Raw genomic sequence first — 26,756 nt, 5'->3', positions numbered from 1 at the left:
GGCGAAGCCAGGCCACACCCGGAATCTCCCAAGATGTTCCAGTTCGTACCCAGCCCCGAAAAACTCCCACCTCGAGGGCACGTTTCTCGAAGGTGTGGAGTTTTTTCAAGGAATGCGCCGAGGACAGATATAGTGTTGTCTGCACAATTTGCCTCTCGAAATTGATTAGGGGCTCTGAGAAGAGCAACCTGTCCACCACTTCAATGCGCCGTCATTTGGAATCCAAGCACTGGAATCAGTGGCAGGCAGCAACGGCAGGACAAAGGCCGACTGCCGTTCACGCCACTGCCACTGCCTCTGCCTCTGCCTCTGCCACTGCCACTGCTGACTGTGCTGGCGATGCACTCCAGAGGACGAGCCAGGACACCACTTCATCTGCCTCCGCCACTTTGTTGACTTCTACCTCATCCTCCCCTGGTCCTGTCTTATCTCCTTCTCCTGCACCATCAAAGGCACCATCAGGCGTTTCTTTACAACAACCCACCATCTCTCAGACATTGGAGCGGCGGCAGAAATACACTGCTAACCACCCACACGCGCAAGCCTTGAACGCCAACATCGCTAAACTGCTGGCCCAGGAGATGTTGGCGTTCCGGCTTGTTGAAACTCCCGCCTTCCTGGACCTGATGGCAACTGCGGCACCTCGCTATGCCGTCCCTAGCCGTCACTACTTCTCCCGGTGTGCCGTCCCCGCCTTGCACCAGCACGTGTCACTCAACATCAGGCGGGCCCTTAGTTCCGCGCTTTGCACAAAGGTCCACTTGACCACCGACGCGTGGACAAGTGCATGCGGACAGGGACGCTACATTTCACTGACGGCACACTGGGTGAATGTAGTTGAGGCTGGGACTGCTTCCCAAACTGGCCCGGTGTACCTCGTCTCCCCGCCTAACATTCCTGGCAGGGACACGAGAAGAACACCCCCCTCCTCCTCCTCTTCTACCGCCTCCTCCTCCGCCACCGCCTCCTCCTCCGCCACCGCCTCCTCCTCCGCTGTTAGATTGACCCCAGCTACGAGTTGGAAACGTTGCAGCACTGGCGTTGGTAGACGTCAGCAGGCTGTGCTGAAGCTGATCAGCTTGGGGGACAGACAGCACACTGCCTCCGAGGTGAGGGATGCCCTCCTCGATGAGACGGCAATATGGTTTGAGCCGCTGCACCTGGGCCCAGGCATGGTCGTTTGTGATAACGGCCGGAACCTGGTAGCAGCTCTGGAGCTTGCCGGACTCCAACATGTTCCATGCCTGGCCCACGTCTTCAACCTAGTGGTGCAACGTTTCCTAAAGAGCTACCCCAATGTTCCAGAGCTACTGGTGAAAGTGCGGCGCATGTGCGCCCACTTTCGCAAGTCGACAGTAGCCGCTGCTAGCTTAAAATCTCTCCAGCAACGCCTGCATGTGCCACAACACCGGCTTTTGTGCGACGTCCCCACACGCTGGAACTCAACGTTTCAGATGTTGAATAGAGTGGTTGAGCAGCAGAGACCTTTGATGGAATACCAGCTACAAAACCCTAGGGTGCCACAAAGTCAGCTGCCTCAGTTTCACATCCATGAGTGGCCATGGATGAGAGACCTTTGTGACATCCTACGGGTCTTTGAGGAGTCCACAAGGAGGGTGAGCTCTGAGGATGCGATGGTGAGCCTTACAATCCCGCTCTTGTGTGTTCTGAGAGAATCCCTGATTGACATCAGGGATAACTCAGATCACACAGAGGAGTTAGGGATAGCATCCGATCCGTCACAGCTGGAGAGTAGGTCCACACATCTGTCCGCTTCACTGCGTTTAATGGAGGAGGAGGAGGAGGAGGAGGAGGAAGAAGAGTTGTCCGATGATGTGATGGTGATACAGGAGGCTTCCGGGCAACTTCGAATCGTCCCATTGTTGCAGCGCGGATGGGTAGACATGGAGGATGAGGAGGAAATGGAGATTGAACTTTCCGGTGGGGCCAGAGGAGTCATGCCAACTAACACTGTGGCAGACATGGCTGAGTTCATGTTGGGGTGCTTTACAACCGACAAGCGTATTGTCAAAATCATGGAGGACAACCAGTACTGGATCTTTGCTATCCTTGACCCCCGGTATAAAAACAACATCTCGTCTTTTATTCCGGTAGAGGGGAGGGCCAATCGCATCAATGCTTGCCACAGGCAATTGGTGCAGAATATGATGGAGATGTTTCCAGCATGTGACGTTGGCGGCAGGGAGGGCAGTTCCTCCAGTAGGCAACCAAGTTCTCACCGGTCCACACAAACGAGGGGCACACTGTCTAAGGTCTGGGACACCTTGATGGCACCCCCTCGCCAAAGTGCCGCCACGGAGGGTCCTAGTGTCACCAGGCGTGAGAAGTATAGGCGCATGTTGCGGGAATACCTTTCCGACCACAGCCCTGTCCTCTCCGACCCCTCTGCGCCCTACACGTATTGGGTGTCGAAGTTGGACCTGTGGCTTGAACTTGCCCTATATGCCTTGGAGGTGCTGTCCTGTCCTGCCGCCAGCGTCCTATCTGAGAGGGTGTTCAGTGCAGCCGGTGGCATCATCACTGACAAGCGCACCCGTCTGTCAGCTGAGAGTGCCGACCGGCTCACTTTGATAAAAATGAACCACCACTGGGTAGAGCCGTCATTTTTGTGCCCACCTGTGTAAAGCACCCCAACATGAAACTCCATGTCTGTACTCAACCTCTCCAATTCCTCCGCATCCTCATACTCATCCACCATAAGCGTTGCACAATTCTGCTAATACTAGGCTCCCTCCACCCTGATTTCCCCCAACTCTGCTGGTTAGAGGCTCCCTCCACCATGAATTTGCCCAAACTGGGCTGTTTAGAGGCTCCCTCCACCATGAATTGGTCCAAACTGGGGTGGTTAGAGGCTCCCTCCACCATGAATTGGTCCAAACTGGGGTGGTTAGAGGCTCCCTCCACCATTAATTGGTCCAAACTGGGCTGGTTAGAGGCTCCCTCCACAATTAATTGGTCCAAACTGGGCTAATTAGAGGCTCCCTCCACCATGAATTGGTCCAAACTGGGTTTTTTAGAGGCTCCCTCCACCATTAATTGGTCCAAACTGGGCTGGTTAGAGGCTCCCTCCACAATTAATTGGTCCAAACTGGGCTAATTAGAGGCTCCCTCCACCATGAATTGGTCCAAACTGGGTTTTTTAGAGGCTCCCTCCACCATTAATTGGTCCAAACTGGGCTGGTTAGAGGCTCCCTCCACAATTAATTGGTCCAAACTGGGCTAATTAGAGGCTCCCTCCACCATGAATTGGTCCAAACTGGGTTTTTTAGAGGCTCCCTCCACCATGAATTTGCCCAAACTGGGCTGTTTAGAGGCTCCCTCCACCATGAATTGGTCCAAACTGGGCTGGTTAGAGGCTCCCTCCACCATGAATTTCCCAAAACTTGGCTGTTTAGAGGCTCCCTCCACCATGAATTTCCCAAAACTTGGCTGTTTAGAGGCTCCCTCCACCATGAATTTGCCCAAACTGGGCTGTTTAGAGGCTCCCTCCACCATTAATTGGTCCAAACTGGGCTGGTTAGAGGCTCCCTCCACCATGAATTTGCCCAAACTGGGGTGGTTAGAGGCTCCCTCCACCATTAATTGGTCCAAACTGGGCTGGTTAGAGGCTCCCTCCACCATGAATTTCCCAAAACTTGGCTGTTTAGAGGCTCCCTCCACCATTAATTGGTCCAAACTGGGCTGGTTAGAGGCTCCCTCCACCATGAATTTGCCCAAACTGGGCTGTTTAGAGGCTCCCTCCACCATTAATTGGTCCAAACTGGGCTGGTTAGAGGCTCCCTCCACCATGAATTTGCCCAAACTGGGCTGTTTAGAGGCTCCCTCCACCATGAATTGGTCCAAACTGGGGTGGTTAGAGGCTCCCTCCACCATGAATTGGTCCAAACTGGGGTGGTTAGAGGCTCCCTCCACCATTAATTGGTCCAAACTGGGCTGGTTAGAGGCTCCCTCCACAATTAATTGGTCCAAACTGGGCTAATTAGAGGCTCCCTCCACCATGAATTGGTCCAAACTGGGTTTTTTAGAGGCTCCCTCCACCATTAATTGGTCCAAACTGGGCTGGTTAGAGGCTCCCTCCACAATTAATTGGTCCAAACTGGGCTAATTAGAGGCTCCCTCCACCATGAATTGGTCCAAACTGGGTTTTTTAGAGGCTCCCTCCACCATGAATTTGCCCAAACTGGGCTGTTTAGAGGCTCCCTCCACCATGAATTGGTCCAAACTGGGCTGGTTAGAGGCTCCCTCCACCATGAATTTCCCAAAACTTGGCTGTTTAGAGGCTCCCTCCACCATTAATTGGTCCAAACTGGGCTGGTTAGAGGCTCCCTCCACCATTAATTGGTCCAAACTGGGCTGGTTAGAGGCTCCCTCCACCATTAATTGGTCCAAACTGGGCTGGTTAGAGGCTCCCTCCACCATGAATTTCCCAAAACTTGGCTGTTTAGAGGCTCCCTCCACCATTAATTGGTCCAAACTGGGCTGGTTAGAGGCTCCCTCCACCATGAATTTGCCCAAACTGGGCTGTTTAGAGGCTCCCTCCACCATGAATTTGCCCAAACTGGGCTGTTTAGAGGCTCCCTCCACCATGAATTGGTCCAAACTGGGCTGGTTAGAGGCTCCCTCCACCATGAATTTCCCAAAACTTGGCTGTTTAGAGGCTCCCTCCACCATTAATTGGTCCAAACTGGGCTGGTTAGAGGCTCCCTCCACCATGAATTTGCCCAAACTGGGGTGGTTAGAGGCTCCCTCCACCATTAATTGGTCCAAACTGGGCTGGTTAGAGGCTCCCTCCACAATTAATTGGTCCAAACTGGGCTAATTAGAGGCTCCCTCCACCATGAATTGGTCCAAACTGGGTTTTTTAGAGGCTCCCTCCACCATGAATTTCCCAAAACTTGGCTGTTTAGAGGCTCCCTCCACCATGAATTGGTCCAAACTGGGCTGGTTAGAGGCTCCCTCCACCATGAATTTCCCAAAACTTGGCTGTTTAGAGGCTCCCTCCACCATTAATTGGTCCAAACTGGGCTGGTTAGAGGCTCCCTCCACCATGAATTTGCCCAAACTGGGCTGTTTAGAGGCTCCCTCCACCATGAATTGGTCCAAACTGGGCTGGTTAGAGGCTCCCTCCACCATGAATTTCCCAAAACTTGGCTGTTTAGAGGCTCCCTCCACCATTAATTGGTCCAAACTGGGCTGGTTAGAGGCTCCCTCCACCATGAATTGGTCCAAACTGGGGTGGTTAGAGGCTCCCTCCACCATTAATTGGTCCAAACTGGGCTGGTTAGAGGCTCCCTCCACCATTAATTGGTCCAAACTGGGCTGGTTAGAGGCTCCCTCCACCATTAATTGGTCCAAACTGGGCTGGTTAGAGGCTCCCTCCACCATGAATTTCCCAAAACTTGGCTGTTTAGAGGCTCCCTCCACCATTAATTGGTCCAAACTGGGCTGGTTAGAGGCTCCCTCCACCATGAATTTGCCCAAACTGGGCTGTTTAGAGGCTCCCTCCACCATGAATTTGCCCAAACTGGGCTGTTTAGAGGCTCCCTCCACCATGAATTGGTCCAAACTGGGCTGGTTAGAGGCTCCCTCCACCATGAATTTCCCAAAACTTGGCTGTTTAGAGGCTCCCTCCACCATTAATTGGTCCAAACTGGGCTGGTTAGAGGCTCCCTCCACCATGAATTTGCCCAAACTGGGGTGGTTAGAGGCTCCCTCCACCATTAATTGGTCCAAACTGGGCTGGTTAGAGGCTCCCTCCACAATTAATTGGTCCAAACTGGGCTAATTAGAGGCTCCCTCCACCATGAATTGGTCCAAACTGGGTTTTTTAGAGGCTCCCTCCACCATGAATTTCCCAAAACTTGGCTGTTTAGAGGCTCCCTCCACCATGAATTGGTCCAAACTGGGCTGGTTAGAGGCTCCCTCCACCATGAATTTCCCAAAACTTGGCTGTTTAGAGGCTCCCTCCACCATTAATTGGTCCAAACTGGGCTGGTTAGAGGCTCCCTCCACCATGAATTTGCCCAAACTGGGCTGTTTAGAGGCTCCCTCCACCATGAATTGGTCCAAACTGGGCTGGTTAGAGGCTCCCTCCACCATGAATTTCCCAAAACTTGGCTGTTTAGAGGCTCCCTCCACCATGAATTGGTCCAAACTGGGCTGGTTAGAGGCTCCCTCCACCATGAATTGGTCCAAACTGGGGTGGTTAGAGGCTCCCTCCACCATTAATTGGTCCAAACTGGGCTGGTTAGAGGCTCCCTCCACCATTAATTGGTCCAAACTGGGCTGGTTAGAGGCTCCCTCCACCATGAATTTGCCCAAACTGGGGTGGTTAGAGGCTCCCTCCACCATTAATTGGTCCAAACTGGGCTGGTTAGAGGCTCCCTCCACAATTAATTGGTCCAAACTGGGCTAATTAGAGGCTCCCTCCACCATGAATTGGTCCAAACTGGGTTTTTTAGAGGCTCCCTCCACCATGAATTTGCCCAAACTGGGCTGTTTAGAGGCTCCCTCCACCATGAATTGGTCCAAACTGGGCTGGTTAGAGGCTCCCTCCACCATGAATTTCCCAAAACTTGGCTGTTTAGAGGCTCCCTCCACCATTAATTGGTCCAAACTGGGCTGGTTAGAGGCTCCCTCCACCATTAATTGGTCCAAACTGGGCTGGTTAGAGGCTCCCTCCACCATTAATTGGTCCAAACTGGGCTGGTTAGAGGCTCCCTCCACCATTAATTGGTCCAAACTGGGCTGTTTAGAGGCTCCCTCCACCATTAATTGGTCCAAACTGGGCTGGTTAGAGGCTCCCTCCACCATGAATTTGCCCAAACTGGGCTGTTTAGAGGCTCCCTCCACCATGAATTGGTCCAAACTGGGCTGGTTAGAGGCTCCCTCCACCATGAATTTCCCAAAACTTGGCTGTTTAGAGGCTCCCTCCACCATTAATTGGTCCAAACTGGGCTGGTTAGAGGCTCCCTCCACCATGAATTGGTCCAAACTGGGGTTTTTAGAGGCTCCCTCCACCATGAATTGGTCCAAACTGGGGTTTTTAGAGTCTCCCTCCACCATGAATTGGTCCAAACTGGGGTTTTTAGAGTCTCCCTCCACCATGAATTGGTCCAAACTGGGGTTTTTAGAGGCTCCCTCCACCATGAATTTGCCCAAACTCTGCTGGTTAGAGGCTCAATCCACCCTGATTTTCAAAACAAATGTTGGTGCCAACCTCAACTTACTACAAGGGCCAAATTCACTGCTGGTGACAAGCTCTCCTCACTGCAAGTGCCAAATACACATGTTTCAAGGTGTTTTCCTACTGTCAGAGAGGTGGTATTGAGTGTGTAAAGTGTGTAGTTGTTAGGCTGTGATGTTGGGGTAATAGAGGGTCTTTGGTGTGTTAGATGCCCCCAGACATGCTTCCCCTGCTGTCCCAGTGTCATTCCAGAGGTGTTGGCATCATTTCCTGGGGTGTCATAGTGGACTTGGTGACCCTCCAGACACGGATTTGGGTTTCCCCCTTAACGAGTATCTGTTCCCCATAGACTATAATGGGGTTCGAAACCCGTTCGAACACACGAACATTGAGCGGCTGTTCGAATCGAATTTCGAACCTCGAACATTTTAGTGTTCGCTCATCTCTAGTCCTAATGCAAAATCTTTCCCATGACCTATATCATGGAATGTAATAATACTGCCATCCTCCCATGCAGCAGATGGGGTTTGGGGATGCACCTCAGGTTCCAAGGCCCAGATGTGAGGAGTAGGAAGGCACGTCATTAATGGCTATAGAGAAATATGCTGTTATTTATAGTCTACAACATCGTGTCATGAACAAGATGTCCGCCCTGTTAATGAATACGGAGTTATTGACCAAGGCTTTATGCTCATATTAATAAATCTCCCGCATTGTATTTAAAGTAGAAGCAGCTGTTGGCTATTGCAGATGTAAAATCTTTTATGTCTGATTCTGCGTTTTACTTCACGTCGATCTCTATATTTTGCAATAAGAATATGGCATCACTTTTGCGCCCTATAATTGTTCTTTCAAGTAAATTTCTGTTCCGTGATCGGATTCTGTAACAACCCACCAGCTGCTTTAATAATGTTCTTACATCTGTGCTTAATGTTTCTCATCAATGCATGAGACGTCCTCGCTGACAGACTCAATAATGAACAATCAGGCTGGATACGTGCAGTAAATACATTGCACATGTGAGGCGCTCATGTCACTGTCAATACATTCACCTTGTTTTCTGGTATCTGGGACCCGGTAGAATCTGCAAAAACAATGTCAGATTGCCATCAAGCCACACGTCCTCACAGCTTCCTTCTCACTTCTGAAGCACAAATTAATTCTTTGTTTTTGGCACAAAATCCGCCTCTGAAATATCCAGAGTGCCAATTCTATTATTGGCAAATAACGAGAAAAAGGGATTTGCATGGAAAGCCTGCCGTTTAGTTTCCCTCCATGTTGTCTGGATTGGTGTGAAGTAAATAAACATTAGGCAAATGAGGCTTAAAGGATCACGGAATCTGAGTGCAAGATAACAAGTAACACTCACAAGTATGAGGAATATGTAAAATATGTTATGTAACTTGGTCTGTTACAAGCCGGCATGTGCCAGTGAATAGTAGGCGCCAATCATTACTACGTCCTGTGCACCCTATTGGATTCCCCACCATCTCTAGACATTATATCTATGACTAGCTATGTTCATTTACTTAGGTTAGGTTCACATTTGCAGTGTTAGAGATGGAACATAAAGCCAGATGGATCAGATGGCAACAACCATTGAATTTCCATTTTGGTATCTACCAAACTGGAGCTGGAAGACTATTTTGTCTAGGATTGACGGAATCGGCACTCAAAACTGCTGACGGATCCTCCAACTCAAATGTGAATGTAGCCTAATTAACCTAACCGTAGCCCAGGCATTCACAAGGCATGCTACATTTATCACAAGGCACGTGCCATGGGATAGATTTGGGCACCTTGTTACAAGGTGGGTGCTTTTCTCTTTTAAAAGGGAGTCTCTCACCAGAATCCAGTATAACCAGTCACACAGATAGGTTAGTGTCACCTGAACCTAACAGTGTTTACCCCTTGTGAATTGGTTCCTCTGTGGCAAAGATATTGCCATTTTTGTCTATATGTAAATGAGCTCTTTGCAAAGAGTCATTGCTCCAAAGACGTAAGCTTCCCACTGGTCCACACTGCTCTCCTCCTTCCTTTCTCTGATGGACAGAGCCAGACAGAGCGTCCTGTCCCATTTACAGCTGCTCATATTCTCAGCGCATGCGTGGCACTGCTGTGGTCCTTGCCTGACCTGAGTCACATGTACTGCACATGAGCTGGTTTTAGGCTGGCCTAACCAAGGACTCTAGCATAGACTTCACACTTTTTCTATCTCCTCCTCCTAGATCAGAGAGGGAAAGACTACTATCTCCTCCTCCACCTCCCTATCTAGAATGTCCTAAGTCAGGGCCGTACCAACTACTCAGCTCACAGTCTAGTGGATTGCTCCAATTAAAGTGATAGTAGAGTTATGACGATACATTGTCTCCTAAAGAGAGTCTGTCACCAGAACCCAGCATATCAACCCAGTCCCGAAGAGGAATAGCTGAGGATGAACTATTTTTTTTTTCTTCCTTGTGAATTGGTGCCTCTGTTATCATGTTATTGGCATTTATGCCAATAGGAAATGAGCTCTGTGGAGCAACAAAGGTGCCAACATTAGTCCAAAGAGGGGGCCATGCTCTCATCACTCCAAAAAGCTCTTTTGTATATTGCAAAAAAGGCAATATCATGCAACGGAGACACTGAAGTGCAAAACACTGTTTAAGTCAGATGACATCAACCTATCTATCTGTGTGGCTGGGTTATTGTCACAGACTTCCTTTAAAGGGGTATTTCCACGCCGCATACTAACCAGTCTTCACTGCTGTAAAATCTTCTCTCTTCCTTGTTTCTTGCGTCATTTGGTGGGCGGATGGACAACCCCTTTAAGGAAACAGTAAAGCCTCATGCAAATGGCCAAGTGTGCATCCATTGTGGGGCCAAGTTTGCAGTGCAATGCACTCGAGTGTATTCCATGGGGGCTTCCATTGTGTTCTTTTCTAATGTCACGAAACAGGATAGGATCTGCTCTATGTTCATCAGAATGGAACGGCCCATTGGACTCCCCCTTCGAGGAACATCGGATGACACACTCGGTTGTGTGCATGGAGCCTTAGACAAAGCAATGAACTCCTTCCTTTTTCTCATGGTCCCAGTATGGTATTCCATTTTAATATTTCTAATTAGTTGGAATCACTGCGAATCTATATTGTGTATACAGTGTCCTATTTCGCTATGGATATTATATTTCTCTATGTAGATGTGTCCCATCTGTTTACCACCTTCGTAGAAAATAACGGTGAATAACATTGCCTTATGTTACATCTTATAGAAGCTATAATAATAAATTTACATTACATTATCGGCTTTAATAGGAAGGTATTAACATTCTATTCTCTGAAAGATCAGTCACTAAGACTCCGCTAATGTAGCCGCAGTAATTCTATAATGGCTCCTGCCCTCGAGCTGTACGCGCAGTCTGCCGCATGGTTAATGTAGCTCATGTCCTTCCATGTACTAGACCTGAGCGATAGTATGAACCATTCCTTGTGGGTATACGAGTACTGGCAGCCAGCGTTCACATCTCTGCACTATCTATATTTTCATAGACTCCGTTCACACATTAGTAGTGTTAAACAGTTTATATGGCTGCAGGTCATACAGAATAGTAATGTACCTGTACTTTGATTCTCCGGTTTGCAGCTCTGCGGCTTCTATTCCTTTAATAAGCCGCTCTTACTATTGCTTTGACTTTCGTATCGGCTTTATTTTGACAAGTATGTAAATGTATTTGCTTGTTGCAATCTATAAACCTGTTACCTAATAATGAGATGTATACGGCTGGGTTCACATCTGCGTCGGAGTCTCCGTAAGAGATGAGCAGCTTTTCGTGATAGGATGTCACAGAAGGAGATGCTATCTGTCCTGTAGGGGTGTATGTGTGGCCACTTAGTGGTTGTGTTGTGTATTGCCATTAAATTGGTTTCATATGAAAGTTGAGTCCTTAGCCTAAGTTAAAGGGGTTTCCCTAGTCCCAATTGTTTTTTATATTGATGATCTAGCTACAGGATAGGTCAACAGTATGTGACGGTGGGGGTCCAACAAGACCCTGTACCAATCGGCTGATCCAGCTACCTCTAGGTGCCAGAAGCTATAGTGCTGGCCAACGTCATAAGCCCCCGTCATCTGTGGGGACCGCAACAAGTAGATACATCGCTAACTGTATCCCATCATTAGGTGATAAGTTGTGATTGTGTGGGACAATGACTGTAAAACGTATTTAGATATCACAGGGCCTTATGTATCTTATAGTATCTTTAGAATAGGTCATCAATATCTGATTGGTGGGGATCCAACATCCAGCACCCTACTTGTTTGAAGACACCTCAGTGTTCAGATAAGCAATATGGCCTCTTCACTGCATACCAGGAATAACGCCATGTATTGTATAGTGGCTGTGCTTGGTACTGCAGCTTAGCACCATTCACTGATCTGTAACCAGGCTATACACTGTCTACCAATAAGTATTTGGACACCCAGTAAAGTTCTGTGGAGGTGGAGTTATGGTCTGTGGTTTTTTCTCCTGCTATGGTCTGGGACCCTAAACTCAACGGTGACGCCTATCGCACTATTTTAGATAACAGTGTGCTTCCTACATTATGGCGGCTCTATGGGTCGGACCAATGTTACTTCCAGGTTGACAATGCCAGCAGGTCTACCATGGCTTGGTTCAGTGACAATCGGGTTAACCGACCAGACTGGCCCACCCAGAGCCCAGACTTGAACCCTATTGAGCACCTCTGGGATGAGTTGGATCGCCGAACTAAGGGGTGCAGCAGCCAACCAAAATCGGTGAAAGAACTTACCTGTCTTCCTCAAGCCGAATGTAATATAATACCACGAGCCGTCATACAAGGACTTGTGGAAAGTCCCGGAGGGTTGAGGCTGTAATGGCCGCTCGGACCACAGGTGTCCAAATACTTATTGGTAGACAGAGTATGATAAAAGAACATGATGTCCCTGGCCTGTGAAACAGAAGCAAGGCTCACTTGAGTACTGGTTCTGGTTTAAACAGCTGATCTATTTGGGTTTTAGGTGTCGGATATTGATGATCTTTCCTAAGCCTTGAAAACCCCTTTAAAACAACTTGTGAAAGAATTTCCCTTTAAAAAGATAGGGATACATCCCTATATACGGAACATTATCCCTTTAAGGTACAGTACGCATGAAATTTCATGGGCTCTGAAATAATACAAACATAAATCTGTCCTGATATTGTCTGTCTAAATCACTAAATAAGGATCCAGCCGAGTCACTGAATCAATGTAATAGCGCAGAATTCCACTCCTCTTATCTGACAAATGTTACGCTTCTATAATGGGATGGGATTTTAATGTTATTTTTTTTCTTTTGTCTAGAATTTTTATTATCCTACGTTGCTACAGCCTACAAAAAAAATGACCGTGTTTTACTGTAAATCTGTGAAAGCCTTCGATCCATACATATTTCAGTGTTTCCATTTACAATTTTAGTCAAACTAAAAAGTCATTTACGGGCCGCACTCAGATTTGTTATAACGGACCCGTTTATCATCGTAGAGAATACCACAAATCGCGCTTCTGGTTGTTACAGTCAGTTAAAAGAAGAGTTTGTGGACTCGGAATTTGTCTCGGCGCTAATGGGCTGTATTCGTCTACTCCAGGCGGAATCTCTAGTGGACAATCCGAGATAACAAAGCCTTTTTTTTTAGTGGAGGTAAATGATATAAACTGCTCGGCCCTCATACTTACTCTAACAAAATCTTTCCTGCATTTTCTGTCTTGCTGTGCGGAGTAGATGGTAGGCCGAGGTGTAACCTGAATTGCTGGGTCTCAGCAAATCAGTCGGTTACAAATTTTCCAAATATATTTTAGGTTTGGCTTAACCCATTGTAAGATCACCACCCATAATAACCATTATACTTTGGGGTCTTCTCAGACCCCAAAGTATTATAAGCGAGGCCCTAGGGGACATGCAGAAACGTTACAAACACTATAAGGCCCAGTTCACATGGGGAAGCGGAAGGGCGGATTTTGGCACTGAGAATGACACGGGGAGCTTCCGACCGTCACGGCTTTTCCCTCCGGAGTAGGCTCAAATTCTACTCCGGAGGTCTCTGCCGTGAGGCGGACGCTGCGGATCGACAAGCCGCAGAATCCGCCTGAAGAAAGGACAGCTCACGGCATGATACCGCTAGCGGAAAAAAGAAACCTGGCAGTCTCCATAGACCACCATTGTGAGGGGGCGGATTATGACGTGGATTCCGCGCCATTATCCGCCCCCTCTGTGCCCATGTGAACGGGCCCTAAGACCTCTTTGACCGTCAACTGTGCTCTTAGATGACATCACAGGTCCTGGCTTCAGTGGTCCCTGGGACTTGCCGACATCATGGTACTTGCATCAAAGCGTCATGACATTGGCACGAGTCGCTGGCCAAATAACAGACTTCAGCAGTCTCCAGGGACTCGTGACATCACACTAGAAGCCAGAGGACAACTGAACTTTGCAAATATTCCCAATGCAATTCTTGCAAGTTTTACCCATTTCTAGTTCCAATGCAAAAATCTATAATAGGCCCCTTTAAAAGACTGGTGTCATCTTATGTGGCAGAGAGGTCCTTGGACTAACTCAGGCAACAGAACCCAGCTGTTCTGTCTGTGACAGCAGGAATACCCTGATTTTTAGAGTGTGATGCAGTATGGACCAGCCTCCGCCGAAGATTAGGCCAAAGAATAGCGATCACCCAAAGTAAACAGTGAAACTTCTTTATTAGCACAACGCGTTTCAGGCAAACAGCCCTTTCTCAAGTGTAAATAATCTTACCACAGTGGGTCAGAAGCATTCTTTCTTTTTTGGAATTTTAGAGTATCATCCATTGCCTAGACTCTACCATGTAGACCATCAACAACGTATGTGGTAGGGCATTGGAGTACCTATGGCAAGTATTGGCTTTGTAAGATGCAGGCAATAAGGGAAAAGATCCTATAAGACCCCGTTCTTGTGACCAGTTTTTGCTTTGGATTAAATGCAACAGAAGAACGATTTAATATTCATTTCGAGGACTCAAAATGAAGGGAATTTGTCAGGTCCAAAATGAGTCCCAACCAATAATATTACCATTAGGGACCTTAAATAAGAGCAAAAACGTAGCTTTGTACTACTCTATGTAATATACAGTGGCGAGGACCACCATAAAGATTGGCCTTCACAATAAGACCCCTCTCATCTATGTAGGACTGAAGTTTGGGATCTTACAGATTCATGCATTTCTCCAGGCAAAAAATGTATGATCAAACATAGAAAGCTTCATTTTTAGGCTGCGCATGTTGATATATGATATTTTATTCACTGTTCGTGGGATTTCAGGTGGAATCTCTGCCAGCAATGAGAACATTGCACCCTGCTGACCAAACTAATGACTATTAGATCAAAAGTATCATATTCATTAGAGCAAAATGTTTGACTATATTGGCTGTAGAGCCCACTCTTCATAGTCCTGGGGGGAGCGATCATACTGAGAAACCCAGCCAGTCAATGAAAGCTAAATTTGACTGTATACCGGCTGATCTGAACATTTAGGTGAGCTAAGAATATATTACCCCATATATAATCCTGACAGGCCCGCTAGGTTCATACTTCAGGAGTCCGCCTTGTGGCTACTGGTTGGAGGGTATGGCTCTCTAAATTATATTTGGCGGTGTGAGGACCTCATAGCGAATCCCCAGACATTTATGTTTAGGCTCCCGAGCTCCTCTTTACAAGCTACGGTTGAAGAGAGGTGCATGTGACAAATGAAATTTCCCTCTACATAGTTGCCTTTGGGAGTCCTTCTACTCCATGATGAATATCGTCTGCCTAGAGTATAGTATGGAAAAAATATGCAAATCTGACTTCCATGATGCAATTAGGAACCCAGTGCCTCAAGTATGCACACCAATAGAGGGCGCTCACTGAGAATGTGCAAGTCTATCTTCCATGATGTAATTAGGAAGACAGAGTCTCAGTCAAGCAAAACCTATAGAGGGCGCTCCCTTTAACATCATGCCAACCTTCTCAGAGGCCTTTGTTTACAATGATGTTGGGATTTTACCAGATACAGTCTCTCAGCCAAGGACAGCTGTTTCAATGTGTTGCATCTCTTCAGCTTGGCGCAGAGAGGACTGACCTGGCAGAGATGAGAGGCTTAGACAGGGTTGGGGGGATATCGTCACTCCATAGGGAGAGAACCACCATTTAGGTGTGTGGAGTCTTATTAAGCCATGAGCGCTCCACTGTGCAAAGGAACATGGGAAGAATATGCAAATCTGACTTCCATGATGTAATTAGGATGCCAGTGCCTCAAGTGTGCACACCAATAGAGGGCGCTGACTGAGAAGTGCAAGTCTATCTTCCATTATGTAATTAGGAAGACAGAGTCTCAGTCAAGCAAAGCCTATAGAGTATAGTGTGCAAAGTGGCTTGGACATGTTCAAGAGACATTTGAAAACCAGCACCAAAGTTGCAAGTCTTGTGTATGATCTAAATCGGGGTACCATCCGAATACATTCCCGTAGACCTGTGTTTCCAACCCATAGGTCCTGGGGGTTCAAAAGGGCTGTGGGAACCATAGTTATCCCCTTCCTCCACATAAGCAGTAACCTGATCTCCAAAGTAAACGGCAGGAAGACTTGGGATAGAAGTTATTTCATACTTGGACTCAATGGCAAACGTTGGTCATTATAAAGTTGTGAGTTACTATAAAGGCTGTGGAGTTGTAGTCGTAGTCCTGGAGTTGGAACTGGAATGGGAATTCAGTCACTAGTTTTTGCTGAATTAGAGGAGCTTTACTGCCACTGACCGACCATAGAGTCAGAGCAGGAGTCAGTTTCAGGCTGTGGAAAAATAGGAGTCAGAGTCAGTAGTTTGGCGTACCGAATCCATGGCCCTGGATACTATCATCACCAGGTGACCTCATGTTTCTCCATTAGGAAAAAGTTGACAAATGCATTACAAGAAATTAATTCAGAAATAGTATAAAATTCACATGACAAAACATAGTTACATATACTCAAATCTGCATTCACTCTGGCCACTACACAGCGAAGAGATCTATTTGACTCCTGGTGTCTGTCTCGGCTGTGGGTTCGGGTGCCAGACATCCACCAATCTGGTATTGAGAACTTATCCTTAGCATAGGTCATCAATAATATTTGTAGCCAACAAAACCCCTTTTAAGCTGTTAACTGTTTGTCATTGATTAGACTGGAGTGCATAGCTTAAAGGATGCCTTAGTCTTTACCCATAACCTGTGCAAGGAAATGGACTTTGCAGCAGAAGAAGACCCTGGTCAAGATTTCCAAAACAGCCAGTTGTAGAGTTAGAATTAGTGCCAAAGGTTGAGTGGACAGGCTACATGAGAACATGGTCAGAGCCCAGAGTAGAACAACCGGTAGCAGACAAAAAAATTTCAAGGGTGAGTCCAGGAACAATGCCGAGGTCAGGATCAGGATCAATCAAGAGTCTTAAACAGGAACAATGGTACAAAGAACAAAAGCTAGGAAAGAGTATGAAAAACAATCAGTAGTCATGGTATGACAGGATCATCTCCCCTTTAACTAGGCCACCAGGCCCGACATTATCTTAGAAGCCATCACTGTCGCACAGCCAGAGCAGTAGAGCAGCAGAAGATTGGGTCTGGAGCACCAGCCATTTTCATACCAGTCAAACATGGCTGCCGGCTGGAGCCTTGGGGGCTCGCCAGGGTGCACTGCTGGAGTTGAGTGTGCTGAGTATCGCCAACACTATAGAATTTTTTATTATATTGAGGGGACACGAATGGTTTAGTCTATAAAGTGGAATGGCATATCCAAATCTGATCACAAAATCTTGATACAAAAAGGACCATATATGTACAATAAGTTTTAGATGGAATAAGGCTTTTCGTGCACCCGACGCTAGTAATATTCCTTCTCACACACACTTAAGAGATAATGGCTTTGCCTTTGAGTTTCGACAATTTTATCCTAATTATTTCGGGTGGTTACGAGGATAAGACTGAACTCTTTAGATTACTTTACTCTTTAGTAAATGTCAGACTTCACTCGAGTTCAGTCTCAGCCGTGGTTTGTAAATGACGGTGTAGTGTACACAGGGGCTTGTAAAATGTTCCTTTGCACAACGTCTCCCAGGATTTCAATCAGGTAGATTGTGATATCACTTTATATTCCCGTTCTGCAAAGACGGCAGATCCTCCGTTATATGAAATCGCTTTTATTACTTTTGGAATTTTTGACATATTGCAGTCATTTTTGGCAAATTGATTTATGTTTTTGTCTGGTTCTTACAGCCTGTCAATCAAGGATCTCACTATCAAGCCGAAATGAATCCCCTGGCTCAATCCAACCCTCGGTAAGAGATTTCTCAAACTTCTCCTTAAAGAGGACCTATCACCATATCCAAAACTCCAACTCTTTGGTTCCTTCAATAGGTGACACCCCAATGATTTTGGCACAGTTGGAATTTTTTTTTTTTTCTCTAGCACCGACCAGTCGTGAGCAATCGGCGCTGGTAGTTTCAGAACTCAGTATTCTATTAAGGCTTTCTCTTGTCAGGTGGGCAGTACTGGGCTATGGTAGATAGTATAAGACTGCCCACCTGACGGTAGAATGTTTAACAGCATTGATTGCTCAGGAATGATGGGAGCTAGAACAAAATATTCCAACTGAGCAGAATTAGTGGAGGAGAAACTACTACAGGATACAAAGAGTTGGCATTGGTGGTGGTGCAATATTACTATATCCATGTTGTGTTGCTCTAATGCATATAATAATGCTCCTATGCAGATCTAGGTATCTCCATGGCTCCAGACTACTGACAGACCCTGTGTAGTCGAATTTCACAATCATATTTCATTCCATTTGTCACTTAGTACTTACGAACCTAGTAAATGTACTATACATTAGAAAGAAGTACTGTATATATAGAATGTTAGCAATATTGTTCATGATCTTGGTGCCAATTCATGCTTGACCAAGGATGCTCAGAAAATGGACTGAAGCAAAAGCTGAATTCTAAACACAAGTGTGCACATAGCTCAAGTGGTTGACTGGTTCATCTATGTATCTAATTATTGCATGTTGAGTTTATAGATATGGTTCCCCTTTATCAGTTAAAGGGGTTGTCGCATCTCAAGGATCCTATCTATACTGATAGGTTGTGTAAATTAAAGACATTTCCTAAATATATTGCTTTAGAAATTCTGCTTTGTTTTCCTGCTATGTGAACTTATTCCCTCCATTGTTTACACACGTTTCCACAACCACGGACCTGTGTGATAGGACAAATGATGTCACTCACTCACTGCTCTGCAGGCAGGACAATCAGATCAGCTAATTGCATTTTGCTGATAAAGCTGAGTCTGTTATCTCTCTATGTAAACACACAGATAACGCTAAGGGGGCGTTCACACTACCATCGGTGTCCGACAGGTAGTGTCCGCTCCTAGTGTCCGCTCAAAATCTGGCACAGACATTAGGAGCGGACACTAGCTGTGTCCGTGACACCTGTCATTTATTTAAATGGGCATCGGGTGCGTTCTTTTGCACTCCGTGCCCTTCCTTCCCTGTCTGCATGTAAAGATGTCCGACTTCTCAAGCGGACAGAAAAACCCGACATGTAGGGTTCTTCTGTCCGCTTGAGAAGTCGGACATCTTTACATGCGGACAGGGAAGGAAGGGCACGGAGTGCAAAAGAACGCACCCGATGCCCATTTAAATAAATGACAGGTGTCACGGACACAGCTAGTGTCCGCTCCTAATGTCTGTGCCAGATTATGAGCGGACACTACCTGTCGGACACCGACGGTAGTGTGAATGCCCCCTAAGTCTTTTCTCTGCAAGCATGTGCATATTATCTGATCTGCATAAGTGTTGTGATACCTCAATGTCCCGTTCAGCAAGGGGAGGGAGAAATACAGGAAGTGAGAAGATAAGACAACAGGCAAACTGCTGAAACAGTGAGATGGGAAAAGCCCTTTAATGTTGGGGCAAGTAATGCTCTTGTCTCTGAAGAACCCCTGGTATCCATTGAAAAACAAGTGATAAAGGGGGTTTTACAGGATAAAAATATTGATGACGTAAGGATACAACAATAATATTCTGACACTCGAGGCTCCATCAATCGGATGTTCTCAGTAGCTAATGTACAGAGATCAGGAGCCGGAAGCAGACAGCTCCATTCTCTGTGTAGTGGTCAGACCAGGTACTGCAGATCAGATCCCACACACTTAAATGGGAGTCAAGCTACAGTGACTCCATTTGGCTTCAAAAAAGGGAGCCCGTTCCATTCTCAATACTTGAAAACTTGATCTATGGGGCTAGCAGGTGTCGGACTATCAACGTTCTGCTATTAAGATAGGACCTATAAGCCACAGAATACCGGAGCCATCAGATCACAACCTTCATCCATCACCTTCAATTTGAGGCTCTAAAATGTCAAAAGTGGTTATTACGCCTTCATTAAGTATATTTCTGTATCTTCAATGTTGGTTTAGGGATATATACCGCTTTAGGGACTGGATTTTAGTTTCTAGCCATGGTCTAATGACCAAATTACCCATTAAAATATCTATGCAATGACCCCCAGTCTTCTCCTGCCTCATAAATTATTCCTTTGTTCCACAAACTGCAGAAAGCCTGACACAGACTGCGACCCTGATTTATAATAGATTAAAGGAAATCAATTTATTTTTGTGTTTAATATTTAGTTTACCTACAATGTTAAATGTCACATTTTCTTCAAAGGAGGCTTCAAAACACGTCCGTCCTGTCCCGCTTCATTAGGTGAGCTGCCCGGGGGTGGTTGCGGAATCTGAAATATATTTAATTAACCGGCAACATTTAGAATGCAGAACAACAAGCTATTTCTTAAGTGGAAATGGACTGCCGGCTCATGTCTTCATCTAGGGAAGTAAAAACACAAAATATGTGCCCCATTAGACCTGCCTGTTCCCGGAAAACGTCCATGATATGAATAGCGGGGATCTTACATATAACGTAGTGATCATTAGATAATGGATCCAATAGAATCCAAGCAAATATTCGACTTTCGATTTTCAAGTGCATAGGAACAAAAGATTTCTTTGTACACCTAAACCGATATTTAGTATTTTGCATAGGTCCTAAATTAACCCCTTGATGTGATAGTGTGCAAGGCAGGGTATAGGAGTTTCCACACCAGTATTCCAAACTGGATGGATTTTCCCTGGCAACAGCTTAGTTAGAGCATTGCTAGGGAAAACTTTAGAGCCTATATTTTATTAAAAGGAAATAAAAAAGGGTAATAAAGTATATTACAAAAATGTTCACCAAACACCCCTTCCCCCCTACACAATAGAAAAAAAGTGAAACAACACTTACAAGAGCTTACAAGACAACCTCCACTCCTTTCCGGTCCTCAGCTGTGTCATGTGACCAGCAATGAGTCTCTCCAAATGACATAGAGCCTTGTGTGTGGACAGGAAGTCATTTCTGTAAGAGACAAACTGACTTCCTGTCCACACAGAAAATCAGCTGTAGAGTCTGTATCGGTCACATGACCCAGCTGAGGACCAGAAGGGTGTGGACAACGCACCAGAATTAGCATTACCTTCACTACAACTTACATCATATACCTTTTTAATGGGGAAGTTCTTTTTTAAGTATATTATTGTTAGGATCAGTTTCTTTCTAAGAAGGTCACTTGCTTGAATTTGACTTCTTGGGTTCCTTCCTGCCATGTTTATTTCCTTGACTATATTGGGCACATTATATATTATTCTATGTCTTCATATACACGCGACACGTTCTTGCTGGATTGCCGGTACAGTATTTACGGTCCTCACATTCTGATTACTATAATGTCCTGGGCATTATAAATGCCGGCGTGATATCACAATGGCTTCTCCGAGCGAGCTCCTCTTGTCTTGGTTTCGGCATGGGCTCATTATAAATATGCCATTCTCTTTACATCTCATTTTCCTGATTTATGGTTAATAGCGCTGATATGTCGGCTCTTAATAAATAAATGGTAATAACATTGCTCTCTCATGTTGTTGTTCAGCACTATCGATAAGAGGACAGCGGTAACTGCATGTTATAACTTGTAGCAGTGTTATTGCCCTGTAGTGTCATTAATGTGGGATCCACATATACGGAGCGAGATTGTTTAGGTTTACCGTAGAAGACAGGGAAGATTTAAGGTGGAAGAAAAAGAACAACATAATCCGAAGTGGTAGAAAATAAAAGGGACAAAATATGAAGGAAAAAGGTACTAGAAAAGAGAATTGACATGTGTTGTTCACACTGCCCTCTAGATGTCAGCCCAAGAAAAACTTCACGTTGGTAAGGAAACAGTATGTCACTTTACATCCTGTTGCAAAAATACAAGGGTGAATTTATTAAGACTGAAGTTTCCTACATCAGTCTTGATAAATTCACCTGTAGACCCAAGAGGCGCCCTTGCTCTTGTAAGTCCCTTGCAGAAATAAAATTTAAGCCAATTCTTAGAGGAGCAGAAGGAAATCAAGAGGAAGGAGATGGGTGTGGTGGAAAATCAATAATATAATAGACAATAATGGGGTCTGCCTAGTGTCCGTAAGTTGTCCACCGTTTCAAAACTGGAACTAGTGTAGAGTAAAAAGTGGCCTTAGAATAGGCCATAAATATCTCATTGTTGGTGGGATGAACTTCATACCAGTGTCCAGCCACTATACAGCTATTGAGGACAACTGTATGGTAACGGGTTTTGGAAGTGGCCCCATACAGCTGGTTGCATCTGTTGGCTGATGTATGGCCTATCTTAAGAATAAGCCATCAATTAAAAATTTGTGGACACCCACTTTAACTCCTGGGTAGGGTTGAGCGATTGTGTTCAGAAAAGATTGGATTCCGATTGGCGATCGAGAAAATTTCACGATCACCATCGGAATTCCGAACACGATCTTTTTATGTGGGATCGAGATTGGTGATCTTTTCCCACAATGCTTTGCTTAGCCTTCACACATTGACTTGCATTGGGATCGGAATTGGGATCGAGATCGGGTTCGAATAAAAAATGATCGGAAATCGGATTTTAAAATCGATCCTGAAAAGTCAAGATCAGCTCAACCCTACTCCTGGGTGATCAATAATGTAACCATTACCCCCTCTCAGTTACTGGGTCTTTATGAACTGACTTTTAGTAGAGAGTAGACTCTGTAGACATCATGTTCCCCTAGGAATATGCATGCACTGTGTAAGTGGAGATTTGCAGACACTTGAGCTTTGCAAGTGGCCCCGTAAATTCTATTTGATATTAACACAACAGACTGAGACGCGGTGAGATCTGCCGGTCTCTTATACTTTTATGCCTTTCAATTCCACAATGACATCTCCTGCTGTTTTCCTAGTGATTGATAAAGTTAATACTCTGCTTCTGTTTCATTTCTACCTTTCATCCACCCAACCTTGTGGTCGAGTCTTCGGAGAACCTAATGAACGCTCTCTGTTATAGTCTGCAGGACTGTGATTATAGGTGAACTTCAAGACAGTGTGAAAAACTACTTTCTACTCGTTTCTCTGCAAAATTTATTGGCTTTGTCAGATGAACAGTTAACACATAAATCAAATGGGGTTTAATATGTGTTGTTAAATTAAGCAGGAAAGCACCCCTGGCTTCTTCATCGAATTTACTTACAGAAAGGGAAACAGTCTGGAAACTTAAGGTGGCCATACTCTACGTTTATGTGAACTCATTGGGATGTTTTTGTTTAGGGTCATGCCATGTGCAAAGTGATCAACAGTGGACAAGTTGTGTACAAAGTGTTAGAAAATCTCCAGCGATTGGGTAATTTGGCCAGATCTTCTACATCTCACACTGGTAGAGTTCATTGTGCATGGCCAGTCTAGGACAATACCTAAGAAACTTATGAGATATATTGGATGGTAGGACAAACAAGAGATAATAAGGGAGGTTGTGTGCACTGGATATGCTTGAAACAACTCCCGTGCCTAATATTGTTTGCAAAGTCAAAGTGTCAATGAAGAACACGTTGAAAGGGGACACTGAAGAACATCCATTGAGGTCATCTATGAACCACAGATGCAGATTCCAGTGCAATGGTGGGAGGTCCTGTCTTTCTGTTCCAGCCTACACCTGTCTAGAGAACATAATTGTGCTGAAACTAACAGAGATGAATGCTCAGTAATAGGGTTGAGCCGATCTTGACTTTTCAGGATCGATTTTAAAATCCGATTTCCAATCATTTTTCATTCGATCCCGATCCCAATGCAAGTCAATGGGATTTTTTTATTAATCGGAGATCAGATTTTAAAAGCAATCCTATTCACTATACAGCATGGAATCTAACAATTGTTAGAATCTACGCTGTGTAGTGAATCACTAAAGTAGCCAGTGGATTTTTTTTAATCCTCTGGCTACTTAGTCCCCCCTGGTGTCCACTTACCTGCAGAGATGGCTGCTCCGGTGCTCGGTGTGTTCTCCTTCTTCCTCTCGCTGCCGCTCCACGCTGTTCTTCTCGCTTCGCTGCCCCCTCTCTGCCAGGTTAGGAGAGTGTGGGCGGGTACCGGGAGGGGAGACGTCACGTCTCCCCGCCCCGTACCCACCCACACTCTCCTAAGCCACAAGCCCCGCCTTCCTAGCTCTTTAAACACTAAGGAGGCGGGGCAGCGAGAAGACCAGCATGGAGCGGCAGCAAGAGGCAGAAGGAGAACACACCGAGCACCGGACCAGCCATCTCTGGAGGTAAGTAGCTACTACAGATGTTTAGTTTAGTCTCCCATTAGAATGAATGGAGGCAACCGGCATGCAGGGGGTTAAGGCTGTGTGTCGGCTGCTTCCATTCATTCCTATGGACCTGCAGCGGAGCCTTCACACTGAGTATACAGCGTATACTCAGTGTGAAGGCTAAACAAAGCATTGTGAGAAAAGATCACCGATCTCGATCCCACCTAAAAAGATTGTGTTCAGAATTCCGATCGAATCACGATCGAGAAATTTTCTCGATTGCCGATCGGAATCCGATCTTTTCCGAACACGATCGCTCAACCCTACTCAGAAACAGTAGGCTACAATGAATGGAGTTGTGGAGGTGGTGAAAGGTCCTCTTTACATCTTGTTTGGCCAACAGCTATCTCTTACCACCCTTTCCCCACATACCAATGTATTCTTAATAGTAAGTGGGAGGAAGCTGTGACCAGACAACCTGGTTTGTGGTTCTTCTTTACAAGGACAAAAGAATTGGACATATTGAAATCCAACTGCCCAATCCTTCAATCTGGAGGCCTCCATACACACAAGATGGTCAACTGGTATGTTTGGCTGACATTAAGCTAATTTTTATGGTGTCTGGCAAATTCAGATAGAAAGTTATTCCCATAAGCATGTAGACTACCATGGCCTTGACGCAAAGATTTACTCGTATTGCTGTAGACTATTGATCCAGGTATGGATGGCCAGTAGAGGCCAAGAAGGAATTTGTTCTACTTTATGGCAAAGCCATTTCAGGGAGGTTTTTAACATCTTCTGAATCAACTGAGGTTTTTGTAAATGGAAAAGGTTGAGAATAATGGACTTATTTCCCATTCCTTTTGTAGCCATTTTGGTCTTTGGCTCAAAAGTGTAGGACTTTGGTCTCCACTCTGAGGTTCTCCACTTCTTGAGATACTAGAACCCACAGCATTCCCTATCAACCTCGGAGAACTGTTCAAGAATTGTCTTAAAAACAGAAGAGCCACACTTTGGAGACCCCCAGTGTAGATTACAATATCAGGGAATTAACAAAATCTCCAGCACTTATACCTGAGGAGAACATGAACACCACTCCAAGCTTGTTGATGACCAAGTTCTTTGCATGATACCTATATGTCATAGATTTCATGATATAGAGTGCAATCTTCTCGAGCAGCATCTCCATTATGTGTCAGCCCTGGGGAACCCTTCCAAAGCTTTTATTTGTCGGCTGTAGAGCCCTTAACAGTGTATTTTAGCAAAGCTCCCACCTCCGAAATAAACAAGAGAACAAATAAACATGTTTACTTTCTTATCAATGCTTCTTTTGGCGCCCACTCAGACCTGGGGGATCCACAGTAAATAAAGAGCAAGTGGCATGCTTACGCACTCAGACAATGCGAGCTATTGTATGCCTACGGCACAAATCATCTCAACCTCGGCTTCAAGTACTCGAGAAAGAATAAGATTGGAGGTGTGGGCTCTCTACTGTATGACTCACTTGAACCAAAGTTTTTCTTTTGATATCCAAGTGACAGTTTTCTTCTCATATATATGCAAATAACCATCTATAAAACGGGTTATATCGGTGCATTAATGTATATCTGTACATTAACAGCTTCACGAGCAAAGTGACAGATAAATTTGACAGCAAGTATAGAAAATATAAGAAAATAGACTCTGGCAGTAAATTAGATGCATACATCTGATACATGTGTATAAGGAAGCTTTGGCATGTAGATATAGCAGTGCTGAGTGCGACTTGAAAGTGAACCTTCCACCACCTGTTCCATCCCGGTACCGATTGCTCAGGAATGGTGGGGGGCTAAAGAACAAAACCAGCTGCACTGGAGACAGTGTCACAGCACCTGCACAGTCCAGTCATATTAATGTGACCACCGCCTACTTTTGACGTCAATGTTGAATAACCAATGGCAGAAGGCACGTGTCATCAGCCATCTGGGTGCACTCATCATTGTGGAAGGCACGATGGATCAACACAAGTATGCATCTATCCTTGCGGACCATGTTCACCCCTACGTGTGAATTGTTTTTCCTCAGGACAACGGCATCTACTAGCAGGACAATGCGACATGTCATAAAGCGTGCAGTGTACATGCGTGGTTGGAGGAGCACCAGGATGAGTTTACCGTATTCCCTTGGCCAGCAAATTTCCCGGACTTGAACCCAATCGAGAATCTATGGGACCACCTTGATCGGGTTGTTCGCGCCATGGATGCTCAACCGCGTAACCTAGCGCAGCTGGCCACGGCACTGGAGTCGGCATGGCTCAACATCCCAGTGAACATCCCCTCTCTTCCTGCACGTCTCGCAGCGGTCCACTCTGCCAAAGGTGGTTATTCTGGATTTTGACAGGTGGTCACATTAATGTGTCTGGACTGTGTAATAAAGGGCACGAAGAGTTGGACTTGCAGAATCAGACTACACATGGTTTCTCTGTAGTCTGTAATCATGGAGACACAAAGATCTGCATAAAATCTTTAGATGCAAAACAGTGGAATATTTTAATACCTCATTTAAGACTATATGCATATGTATTTTTAGTTTACATGCAGTGAAACAATTCAGTAGTTGCAGTCATGTACATACCCCAACCCTGTAAGGCATGTTTTGCAGGTCTTTACAATAAAACAGGACAACTGTGCACCTAGTTCCACCCACCGGAAAGCAGCTATCCTGTAAGTCAACTCTAAAACATGCTAAGATATAAGCCAAAGCAGACCCTCATCTGCAGACATATATTTCAGAGTGCTTCCCTTTCATCCGTGCAGAGTAGAGTTCTGGTTGGCTGGAGGAACCAGCTGTCTGGTTTGGCTTCCAT

The 26,756-nt window shown here is 45.6% G+C and overlaps 1 protein-coding gene across 1 annotated transcript in view; it reads left to right on the top strand.

Annotated features, from left to right (window-relative positions):
- The window catches only part of CFAP20DC (CFAP20 domain containing), a 197,980-nt gene that overhangs the window by 157,430 nt on the left and 13,794 nt on the right, over positions 1 to 26,756 (top strand). The window contains exon 15 of the mRNA XM_075286776.1: positions 17,496 to 17,557. Within this exon, the coding sequence (XP_075142877.1) occupies positions 17,496 to 17,557 (62 nt within the window). The remainder of the gene's footprint in view (positions 1 to 17,495; positions 17,558 to 26,756) is intronic.

The sequence above is a fragment of the Leptodactylus fuscus genome, chromosome 9 (assembly GCF_031893055.1).
Source record: "Leptodactylus fuscus isolate aLepFus1 chromosome 9, aLepFus1.hap2, whole genome shotgun sequence".
Taxonomy (NCBI): domain Eukaryota; kingdom Metazoa; phylum Chordata; class Amphibia; order Anura; family Leptodactylidae; genus Leptodactylus; species Leptodactylus fuscus.
The sequence above is the reverse complement of the archived record's forward strand: the minus strand, read 5'-3'. Positions and strand labels throughout refer to the sequence as shown.